Here is a 12,357-nt window from a genome sequence, read left to right on the forward strand (position 1 = left end):
ATGACAGCCCTTGGGGCTTTTATTCCAGGTTTTTCCTGGTACAAAAGAGGGATGGTGGTCTCAGACCTATTCTGGACCTCAGGGACCTAAACACCTATATATCTCTGTCTGTAGGTTTCAAATGGTTACCCTGCACACGATCATGCAATTACTGCCACCAGATTCAAGTTCGCAGTGATCAACCTAAAAGATGCTTGCTTTCATATCTCTCTCTCAGGAAATTCCTGAGGTTCACCCTTGACAGACATATTTATCAGTACCAGGTTTTACCCTTCGGGCTTGCTACGGCACCCAGAGTGTTCACCAAATGTTTAGCACCTGTTGTTGCCTATTTGAGGACTCAGGGTTGCTCCTTCTACCCGTATTTAGGTGACTGGCTCATAGTCGCAGCTTCTGAAACCCAGCTACGATCCCATGTACAACTTATTATACAGCAATGCCAGAACCTTGGACTGGTTCTGAACCTAAAAAAACCCTCACCTTGATCCAAGCAGGAGGGTCCAATTCATAGGGGTCATCTTTGATGGGTCTCTCAATAGGGCCTTCCTGCCTCCAGATAGGGCTAAAAGAATACAAGATATGGTTCAAGTTATATGCAGGAGGAATAGATTTCAGCCAGTCATCACTATTCTGACCCTTCAGGGGCTCATGGCGGCCACCATGGCTGTAATCCCACTAGCAAGACTACACATGAGAACCCTTCAACTTTGGTTTCTCTCTGTTTATAAGCCTCTCCTATATTCCCATAGTAAGACATTCACCATACCTAGGTCAGGATGACCACCTTTTTGCCGGGGAAAGCTTTAGGTCACCAGGCATTGATGTCACCATCACGACAGATGCTTCCATGGTAGGTTGGGGTGTATTCTGTGGCGACAGTATCACGCACATGGATTGTGGCAGTCAGACGAAAAGAGATTGCACATTAACGTGTTAGAGCCAAGAGCCATTCGCTACGCCCTTACCTTGTTCTCAGATATGGTGACAGGAAAGAATGTCCTCATTCTCACTGATAGTTTGATGGCGATGTTCTATGTGAACCGTCAGGGTGGCACGACGTCCAGGACACTCTGCAAAAAGGCCGTTCTCCTGTGGAAATGGGCCAGCAACAGACACACTACCCTGCAGATGTCGCATATTCCAGGGACAGACAATGTCATCGCCAACAGGCTAAGCAGACTGGCATCATCCAAGCACACGTGGTCCCTGAAAGACCAGTACATACACAAGGTTTTTAAGATGTGAGGCTTTCCCGATGTGGACTTGTTTGCCACCGAGGAAAATTGGAAGGCACCTGCCTTTTGCTCCAGAGGGGGGCCTAGAACCACCTCTTTAGGAGACGCCTTCCAGCTCACGTGGACGGGCAGGTCTCTTTTATGCCTTCCCTCCTATCCTCCATATCACAAGAAATATAAGCAACATTCAGACAGACAGAACCAATGCCATAGTTGTCACTCCCTTCTGGCCGCACCAGCCATGGTTCCACTGACTAGTTCAGCTGCCCAGGGACACCTTCAGACATTTACTGCTAGTTCCCGATCTCTTAGTCTTCTGAGGCGTGCATCATCACGAAGCGCACAGGCTCAAACCGACTGCCTGGCTGATCACCCAATAGGCACCTTCTCTGAGGGAGTGGCAGAGGTCCTTTTAAAGGCTAGGAAGCAGACAGCTAGGAAATCTTACTCTTACAAAGGGGACAGGTGTGCAGACTGGGCCGCCAACAGGAACATAGACCCATGCAATTGCCCTCTCACACATGTTTTAGAATTTTTGTTACGTTTCAAACACGAGGGATTGTCTAACTCCTCCATCAAAGTTTATTTGGCAGCGATATCAGCCTTTCATGCTCCCATTGACAAGAGAACCATATTCTCGCATCACGCAGCCAAACTGTTCCTTAAAGGTGTGCAAAACATGTTTCCCAGATTGACACCTGTAGTACCTCAATGGTCCCTGTACCTAGTCCTGGCTAAATTAATGCTCCCACCTTTCAGACCACTGGCTTCATGCCCTCTATGGTTCCTGACGATGAAACTAGCATTTCTTGTAGTCATCACTTCAGCTAGAAGGGTAAGCGAACGGGCTGCCCTTCATGTCAACCCACCCTTCCTTCAAATATTTAAAGAAAAAATGGTGTTTAGACCCAGTTTAGAATTTCTTCCCAAAGTTGTCACTAACTTCCATATGTCACAGGCAATAGTTTTGCCAATATTCTTTCCATCCCCGGATTCGGAAGCATAAAAAAGGTTACATACCTTAGACATCCACAGGGTGCTTCTCTTCTGCTTGCATCATACCTTGTCATTTCAGAGGGATGAGCGTCTGTTCGTGTGTTGCGCTGGACCTAAAAAAGGGAAAGCAGCTACGTCTCAAACTATTGCCAAATGGGTCATTCATGCCATACAACTCTGATACAAAAACTCTTAACTTACCTTGTCCTTTGACTATCCATGCACATCCAGCCACGTCTCAGGCAGCCTCGGCAGCACTCCTCGGAGGGGTCCCTCTTCAGGACATCTGCAGAGCGGCCACGTGGGCATCTCCGGACACCTTCATCAAGCACTACGCACTGGATGTCGCTAACAGGAAAGAGGCTGCGGTGGGCCAAGCGGTGCTCCAGTCTCTCTTCAGGTGAGAACCTGCCCACCACCCTAGGTGGGTGGCTTGTTAATCTCCCATGTGGGACTGCACCAGAAGACCGACCGTGAAAACAGAGTGGCACTTACCTGTGGTGTCTGTTCATTGAGGTCTTCTGTGCAGGCGCACACACCCCTCCCTCCTGCCCTGCTAGGTTCTCTCCTCTACCATTGGAGAGACCGGCGGCTCCAGAGGAACTGAGGGCATGGGGGCATCGTCCTCCCGATAGGTGGGCGTTTTCAATGGGAGATGCTCATGCATGCACCTGGGAAGACGGACGCCCCCTTCATAGTTTTTAAAGCTATACGGACCTCGCTGTTTGGCAGGTCTGCATCCATGCTTAATTTTATAAACCTCTATCATGTCTCTCCTTAATAATCTTTTTTCTAAAATGAAACTGTCCCTGGCTTTTCAGCCATTTTATTCTTAATCCCTGTAGTAATAATTACACAGCATGGAGCTTGCCTTTTTTATGAGTCCACATTTTCATCAAGGATTCTACTAAAGCCTCAAGATTTCTTTGTGTCTCAGTCTCAGCAGTTCAGACCACATCAGAATAAGTTTAAAGCTAGGATTTTTTGTTCCAGTGTGCATCACCTTGCACTTACCAACGTTGAACTTCATTTGTTATGTTGTTGCCAACTTCCCCATTTAGAGAGATCATCCTGGAGCTCTTCACAATCATTCACCATCACAGAATCACAGAAGAGTGGGAAGGGGCCGTACAGACCATCTAGTCCAAACCCCTGCCCAATGCAGGATAAGCCTAAAGCATCCCTCACAAATATTCATCCAGCCTCTTCTTGAAAACTGCCAGTGAAGGGGAGCTCACTACCTCCCTAGGCACCTGATTCCACCTTTGAACTACTCTTGACAGTGGAAAAGTTTTTCCTAATATCCAGCCAGTACCTTTCTGCATGTAATTTAAGCCCTTTGTCTCGGGTCCTACCCTCTACTGCCAACTGGAACAGCTCCTTGCCCTCCTCCAAATGACAGCCTTTCAAATAATTAAAGAGAGCAATCATGTCCCCCCTCAACCTCCTCTTCTCCAAACTAAACATTCCCATGGCCCTCAGCCTTTCCTCGTAGGGCTCAGTCTCCAGACCCCTGATCATTCTCGTCGCTCTCCTCTGCACCCTCTCAATTTTCTCCACATCCTTTTTGAGGTGAGGCCTCCAGAACTGCACACAATACTCCAGGTGTGGCCTGACCAAGGCAGTATAGAGAGGGGCTATGACCTGTGATTTCGACACTATGGCCCCTTTGATACAACCCAAGATTGAATTAGCCTTTTTTGCCACTGCATCACACGGACTGCTCATATTTAGTTTACAGTCCACTCTTACCCCAAGATCTCTTTTGCATACACAACTACCCAGAAGTGTATCCCCCATCCTGTATTTGTGCTTCACATTTTTGTGGCCCAGATGCAATACTGTGCGTTTATCCATGTTGAATTGCATCCTGTTCACAACCGCCCACTTCTGCAGAGTATTCAGGTCTTTTTGAATTTTAACTCTGTCTTCTTGGGTGTTTGCCACTCCTCCCAATTTGATATCATCAGAGTAGCCCATTTACCCCTTCATCCAGATCACTGAAATGTATCAGGCCCAAAACTGAGCCCTGCGGCACCCCACTGGACACCATCCTGAATTATTTGGTATCATATTTGGCCGATACGCTGCTCACCCCAGGTCAAGATCATTTATGAACAAATTAAATAGCACTGGTTTCAATACCAGTCCCTGTGGGGCGCCGCTGCTCACTTCTCTCCATGGAGTGAACTGTCCATTTATTCCTACTCTCTGCTTCCTGTTTAACCAATTTTTTATCCATATGAGGACCTGTCCTCTTCTTCCATAATATGAAATAAAGTATATATAAAATAAAAATTCAGTAAAACAATAGAAACAAACACACATAACAATAAGGCAAGAGGGCCAATAAGAGTTACTTGGGGTACTCCAAACAAAATGAAAAAGCTGTATTGTCGAAGGCTTTCACGGCCGGAGAACGATGGTTGTTGGGGGTTTTCCGGGCTGTATTGCCGTGGTCTTGGCATTGTAGTTCCTGACGTTTCGCCAGCAGCTGTGGCTGGCATCTTCAGAGGTGTAGCACCAAAAGACAGAGATCTCTCAGAGAGATCTCTGTCTTTTGGTGCTACACCTCTGAAGATGCCAGCCACAGCTGCTGGCGAAACGTCAGGAACTACAATGCCAAGACCACGGCAATACAGCCCGGAAAACCCCCAACAACCAAAATAAAAAAGCCTTCACCTGCTGGAAGAAGTCACCAATAAAGGGAGACAGACGAGTCTCCCTAGGGAGGAAATTTCAGAGTTTTGGTGCCATGACTAAGAAGGCCCTTTTCTGAATTGCCAGCCACCTAATGTCAGTAGGTGAGGCCCCTCAAGCAGGGCCTTGAAAAATGACTGTAGTAGTCAGGCAGGTTCGTAAAGGTGGTCCTTCAGGTACGTTGGTCCCAAATGATACAGGGTTTAAAGATCAACACCAGCACCTGGAATTGTGCCCAGAACCAGAGAGGGAGCCAGTGTAGATGAAACAATACTGGAGTGATATGATTGGTCCTGGGGGGGAAATTGGCCGAAGACCAGGGAGATCCAGTTAATCCACTGGGGAGGCCACTGAGTTTGCCCAGCGAAGCAGCAGAGCGGGAGTCCTTTTCTGTGCTGCAAAAAAGAGAACTTGGTCCAGGGCAGCCCATAGCAGGCGCCTCTAGGATGTCCCTCCTTGGGCCGCTCGTTTGGGTCCTGCGTGCAGCGGGATATGTGGGAATGAGTGCAGAAGGCCAGTGACTGCCAGGGGCCTGGCGGGGTGGCCAGCCAAAGAGCTCTGTGCAGCCCCGGCGCTAGGGTTTCTGGTGCCCGAGGCCAGCCTCGCGCCCACGCACCTGGACCGTGTGTATATGACATCATCACGTGATGATGTCATCGTGCAGGGCTGCCGGCAGGTAGCTGGGGTGGCGCGCGGAGGCTGCCCGCGCGCCACATGCCGCCCGGGCTGCCCTGGCCCGTGGCTGCTGTGCCCGCCCAGGGGCGTGCGGCAGAGGCGCAGGGCTGGCCGTCGGTGGCACAGGACACGCGCCTCCACCCCCGGCACCCCCTCCTCCGGCCCCGTGGCCCCCGCCTCAACGGTGGCGCCAGCCCTGGCTCTGTGGTGCCCCATCCCTGGTGGTGGGCTACTGGTTGCCTGCTCCGGTTGCCAGTGCTGTCTCCCTGAGACTGCCTCCGCACTGCAGGCTCCACATCCTGCCAAATGATGGCCTTGTGCTGCCTCTTGACTTTGCTAGTCTGGCCAGGTAGCGTCTCGATGAGGTGGAGCCCGGCTGTCGGCCGTGGCAGGAAAGTTGCCTTGGCTGCAGCAAGTTCCCCTTCACCTGCTTCCCTTTGCAGTTCATTTTTCTAAATTAAGGCAAGAGCAAAATAAAAAGCCACCTGGCTCCCCCGCCCCCCCGGTTAACTAAACCAGCAACTGGCAACATTCACCATCTTTGTTCCTGGAGAAAAATAGACTGCAGAGCTCTGGGCTGCTGTTCAAAAGAAGTCAATAGGCGAGCAATTGGAGACTGCCAATAGGAGACTGCATTCCTGAATGCCCTTCCTGGCCAGCGAGGAAACGTGAATGGCCTTCATCGGGTTGTTCTCTGCATCCCAGAAGGCTGAGGGAGCCGCCCTGAGGAGGGGGCAATTCCCCACAAGCCTCGGCCCCTTGCCTCTGTGGTGCCTCAGAGCGTGGCAGGTCGTGGCCTGGCAGAGCCCCCCCCCCCCCCGTCTCCTTCCCCACAGCAGCTGGTCAAGCCACCCCAGGCAGGAGGGAGACTGCCTTGCAGGTGTGCTTTGCAGAATATCCCTTCCCTCCCTCAAAGTCACTGGCCACTTGTTAATTTTTTATTAATGCGTTGCCACAAAGGTAGAGAGAGGTTGCTTGTCACTAGAAGCAGAACGAGCCATAAAATGCAGGTGTTGGATGGAGTAGAGGGGAGGGGTCTGCTCCCGGGAGATCCCTAGATCCATCTGTGCATTGGGAAGGGGCTTGGGGCGGCAGGCATAGCCCTCTTCCCGCACACAGCCCTGCAACTTGCTCAGCTTCAGCGGAATGGGAACCCAGTCACTCTAACCACTGTACCACACAGATCCTGTGTGTCAGTCCTTGGCAGGGAGACCCCCCAAGTCCCTTACAGCAAGCACTCAGGTGCATTGGTTGAAGTAACTTTTATTAGAGATCTATACAGTCCAAGTGATCTATACGAAGGCATTGGCAGAAGTGACTGTTCAAAAAGGGATAGTGTTAATTACAGGGAATCTGTTGACATTCTGGTGTGAAAACCCCAAAGAGTTACAAGGGAACTGATTGGTTTAGGCTAGACAGAGTACAGAATGAAATCATCTCAGTCTCAGAGAAAAGATACGTTGCTCGCTGCCCGCAGCTTGCGTCCAAGGACACTTGCTGGAGAAGCGATGAAAGTAAATACCCTCAACAGGTAACAGACAACCCCCACTGGCTCCCCTGTACATTTCACGTTAGCAGTTTACACACTCTCAGATAATCAACACAGTGTACAGAATATAATCTCAGCAAACATTTATGATCAGCACAAAATGCAAAGCACATTAATGGCAGGTATGCGGGCAGGCACACATGACACTGTGCGGGTGAGGAGAATTGGCCAGGATGGGCCGGTTCCAAGCAGGCCGTGAGAGGGGCTGTGGCTCAGGGGAGGATGCTGTGCTTTGCACGTGGAAGGTCTCAGACCGGTTCAGCCTGAGGCACATGGAGGGGTTGTGGCTTGTGCTCCAAATCTTCACAGGGCCTGTGGAGTTTGGGGGCTGACCAAGTGCAGCCCCTGAGAATACACGCAGCTGCACTAGCGGAAGGCTGACTTCCCTCCCCTGGTTGGGGGGGCGGGGGGGCAGCATGTGCCGCGGGTCCTGATTTCCGGCTTCCTCTCTTCTCTTTCCCCCTCCCTCTCCCCAGGACACCCAGAAAGCCAAGCAGTTCCTGCCTTTCCTGCAGCGGGCTGGTCGGTCGGAGGCTGTGGTGGAGTTCGTCTTCAGCGGCTCCCGCCTCAAGTTGTACTTGCCAAAGGAGACCTGCCTGATCACGTTCCTGCTTGCAGGTGAGTGGGAGGGGGCAGGGTTGGAGTCAGAGGGGGAAGATGGCGGGGCACGTGGGGACGTTGCTGGGGCAAGCTGGCTTGGGGACCCATCCGACCAGACTGTGCTTCTTGGCGGAGGGCATCAGGTGGGCTCTCGTTCTTCTCCTCCTGGCAGGTGCTGCTGAGTCACCTTCCTTTCCTGGGGGCAGGAGGGGGGGGCAAATCCTGCATTGCAGCGGCTCTCCTCCGTCTTAGGCAGAGAGAGGTCTTTGCCCAACCGGAGACTTTCACTCAAAGATGTAAGGCAGGCCCTTCTCCTAGCAAGGCACGCCTCCAAACCGGCTTGGCCTTGGGATTACCAGTATAATTCCCCAGGACTGTCTCTCTTTGGCTGGCTGGCTGGCCCATGCTGCCGTTCTGTGGTGGGAGGGCCCATTCAGCATCCTTAGGCTGCCAACTGAGCTTGGCCCGTAGCCCCCCCAGGAGCCCTTCTGAAGCAAAAGCTGCCGAATTCGGCCTTCGGCTTGGAATGAGCGAGCGAGGCTTCACAGTCGTGTGACCGCCTCCCCAGCGGGTAGTTGAGGGGTGGCTGTCCGCAGATTCATCCTACTTCACCCCCCCCCAGCCCCCCACTCTGCAACCAAGAAATCAGAAGGAGACTGAGACTTGGAAGGGCAGCCTTGAAGGAACTAGAGAAGATCCTTCAGGAGACGGGGGTGCTGCTGGGCGCCGTGTTGTGGTATTCCGAATTACTGTGCATGGATGTGAAAGCTGAACGCTGAAGAGAGCGGTCAGGAAGAAAACGGATTCCTTTGAAATGTGGTGCTGGAGGAGAGTTGTGTGGATACCACAGACAACCAAAAGAAGTGGGCCCAGGATCAAATCAAGCCTGAATCCTCCCTAGAAGCTAAAATGATGAAACTGAGGCTGTCGTACTTTGGTCACATCATGAGAAGATAAGAAAAGGCAGTAATTGCTGGGAAAAGTGGAAGGCAGTAGGACGAGATATCTAGACTCAAGAAAGGAGACTGAGGATAGGATGTGTGTGGGAAGTGGTCGATGCACAGGGGGTGCCATAAGTCGGAAGCGATGTGATGGCACATAACACACACACACACACCCTACTCCTGATTGGCTTGAACCCACCCACTGAGTGTCTCTCCTGCCCTCCTCTTCTCTTCCCTCTTTGCTTCTGTCGTTATCCTCCGCTCAGAAGGAGTTCCATGTATGCGCTCACAAACAGGCGCCTTCGTGTCTTTTCCCATTGGCAAGCATGCATTTATTGGTTTGCTCCCCTAGAAGGCTGCTCAGCCCCATTAAGTGGGCTACGGGTCCCCTCCGGCCTGCAGCGTTGCCTGGGCTGCCGTGGAGTGTCGTTCTCGAGCATGTGGTGGGCTTGGCCACTGCAAGGGCCCCCCTTCTCTGGCCAAGGAGCACAGAAGTTCCACAGAGCAGCTCCTTCTTTCCCGCCGTTCTCTAGGGATGTCCCACCTGGCGAAAAGAAGCGGGTGCTTGTGTTACAGAGCATCTGGCTGCACATCAACTTCTCTCTGTTTGATTAACGCGCCACCATTTGCACCTCCTGTTGAAGTGCATCTCTTCCCTGGGCCAAGTCGGAGTGAAGGGAGTTGCCCCCCCCTCAAGCTGCTGCCTCTCTCTGGGCCAAGGTGGATTGCGAAGGAAGTGGTGGCTGGATTGGGGGGGGGCAGCTAGAGCTGTGCAGGGGGTGGGAGCTTTGTTGGCCTGGACTTAGGGGCAGGGCTGTGGGGCCTGAGGTGGTCTTCTCTAGCTCTCTGGGTCTGACGCTCGTGGCCCACCTTTTGAGGCTTGAGGGGTGGGCGGGCGGTTGTGGCTTGCTGGGCTGGGTGTGCTGGAGTCTTTGGGCCTGGCTGGCTTTGAGGTCCAGCCGCTGAGACATACCAAAGTGTAAAGGGGCGGTGGAGGCTGCCAGCCCAGCCCAGCCCAGCCCAGCCCAGCCCAGGGAGACTCTTTTGCTCTTGGGCCCACCTCAAGGCCCAAGGTTCAGGGGGCCCAGCCCCAGCACTGCCCTCGGGAAGCCTCGGAGTGGCCCTGGGTGGGTGACTCATGAGCGGTGGGCACGTCCTCTGCTTGCTGGGACTGGGGGGGGGCTTTGGGGACCCAAGGAGGCGGTGCTCAGCCCCTCCTAGGCCTGCTTGGAGGTGCTGCCCGGGGCGCCCTTTCTCCAGGGACAGCCACCTCTGAACTTCTGCAGGGCTGCGCTCCCAACCCTCACCCACCCCAGTGGCTCTCTGCCCCAAGGGATGTCCTTGGATATCTGACTATAGGGGGACGTCGGCTCGCTACTCTTTCTGTTGCTATGGCAATCTCTGTAGTAGAAAAGATGGCCCTGAATATTGATTGGTCTCCATAGTTGTGGGGGTTTCAATAGAAACACAGCGATATCCTTGGGTTTGGTTGTTCCCCCACCCAAGCTCATCACGCAGAGAGTGGGGTGTGTGTGTGTGTGTGTGTGTGTCTTTACCTTTCTGACTTCCCAGAGGCACGCAGAGCTGCCCCTGGGCTGGGCCTTGTGACTTCTCAAGCGGCCAGAGTTTCTTCCTAATTATCATCCCGTTTGAAGTCAGTCCCCCCCCCCCACTGGCAGCGTCCACTTGGCGCAGGTCTCAGCCAGTGGCTGGGTGTGGCTGGGGCTGCCCAACATGTGCCCCTGTGTGGTGCAGCTCCTCAGAGCGTCCCAGGCCAACCCACTGCCTCGTGGCTGTCCAGGCTGTGGCGCTGGCTCTGTGGCAGGCTGGCCTGTTGCCCTGGCCCAGCTGAGTGGGTTTCTCCCTGTCCTCCGAGGCAGAGTAGATGCCTGGGGAAGGCCTTTCCTTCAACGTCCTGGAACGAGGACTCGGGGTTTCCTTTTTCTTTTGCTGATGACTGGCTGCTATCTGCAATCTGGCTTAGGAGTTTGTCTGTTTTCAGTGTTAGAAATTGTACCCTTTATTGTCTAAATGGAATTCTTCTTCCCTCTGGGAGCCTCTTCCACTTCCTTCCGTGCTCATTTGCATCTGTGGTACTTGCGCCTCCTCAGCGGCACAAGGCCACCTGTTCCTGGCTGCACATGAATTTCCCACTAGCGCCTCATGCCCAGGGGTGGCGGTGGGGTAGGAGAGTTCTTGGGCCCTTGCTGCTGAGTAGTGGGGGAGGGCCCAGACGCAGGGATGTGTCTCTCACTGTGGCTGCCCCTCCCAGGCTCAGGCCGGTCCTGGGGCTGCTGGTGCAGCATCGGTGTGGCCCCCCTTTGATTGGTGCTGAGCTCCTGCCCTTGCAGTCGTTGGGATGTTGGCTATCCCCAGGCTGAGGCAGGGGGCTGTGAAGAGGCAGCCCCCAGGGCCCGTGGCGTGCTGAGATTCCCACCCTTGGCCCTGGTCCTCAGCTGTGGGCAGCCTGCCTGAGCCCCGGGGCTCTCACGTGGCATGTGTGTAATACAGAGCTAATCCCAGCATTGCATTTATAATTAATTGTTCCTAAGTCAGCTGCGTAAGACAAGAAAATGAGACTCCTTGTTACAGAGCCTGTGATATTTTAAAATTTTAATAAGTGCTAAAACTCCCACTTACGCTAAAAAATAAATAAGAGATGCCACTGCAGAAGGGCAAACTGCTGATGCCTCTGACCTAGGAGGGTTCTCTTGGCTGCTTTGCCTTGCAAGCTGCCGAAATACCAAATCCGGGGTACGCAGGCAGCCCTGGGGATGCTCCCACTGCTGTCGACTTGTGTGTGCGTGTGTGTGTGCACGCGTGCGCCTCTCCACTCTTTGGAGCAGAGTCTGTGCTGTACTCCTCTGGCTTTTGCGGGGTGCACGCTGCAGCTGGCTCATTTCTGCACACTCGTGGATCCCCTGCAGGAGAAGGCATCTTGGGGAGGGGGCACACATGGGGTGTGTTCAGCCGAGAAAACTGCCTCTTGCTCATCCGGGTGAGCCAGGAACACGCAGGGGAAGGGGGCCTCTGCATCTCAGCCCCCTCCCCGTACCTAAGTGGAAATCCCACCGGATGATGATCACCGGGGCCTTAATGGCTCAGCCAGGGAGTGTAATTGCGTTCTTGGCGTCCCAGTCCTTAATTAGGCAATTAGCAGGGCTGTGGAGACTTATGAATTTGCCTTGCTTTCTGTAATTGAATTGCAGTTTTATGGAAATCCAGAAGGGCTACTCCGTCTCCTACCAAATTCCTGCCTCTTCCAATGATGCCATGCCAGCTGGGTCCGGGCTGTGGGGGCGTGGAAGTGTGGAGAGGAGGGGACAACCAGACTCTCCCAGTCTTGACTGGGTACATTTCATGATTAACTAACTACATTTGTTCCAAATTATGTGGTTTTTAACCTTTCAGGATATAGTAGTACTAGCAGTAGAACCATAGACTCAGAGGGTTGCAAGGGACCTCCAGGGTCATCTAGTCCAACCCCCTGCACAATGCAGGACATTCACTACTCCCTCCCCCCACACGCCCCCCAGTGACCCCCTGCTCCATGCCCAGAAGATGGCAAAACACCGTCAGGATCCCCAGCCGAAAGGGCCCAGCCTCTTGATCAAGTAATCCTGGTTTTATGAAGAAAGGGTGGAATGACTTGTCATTG

The 12,357-nt window shown here is 53.1% G+C and overlaps 1 protein-coding gene across 1 annotated transcript in view; it reads left to right on the forward strand.

Annotated features, from left to right (window-relative positions):
- The window catches only part of SND1 (staphylococcal nuclease and tudor domain containing 1), a 254,036-nt gene that overhangs the window by 152,499 nt on the left and 89,180 nt on the right, over positions 1–12,357 (forward strand). Inside the window, exon 15 of the mRNA XM_054988223.1 lies at positions 7,632–7,773. Coding sequence (XP_054844198.1) covers positions 7,632–7,773 — 142 coding nt within the window. The remainder of the gene's footprint in view (positions 1–7,631; positions 7,774–12,357) is intronic.

Source organism: Eublepharis macularius, chromosome 9 (assembly GCF_028583425.1).
Source record: "Eublepharis macularius isolate TG4126 chromosome 9, MPM_Emac_v1.0, whole genome shotgun sequence".
In the NCBI taxonomy this organism is placed as follows: Eukaryota; Metazoa; Chordata; class Lepidosauria; order Squamata; family Eublepharidae; genus Eublepharis; species Eublepharis macularius.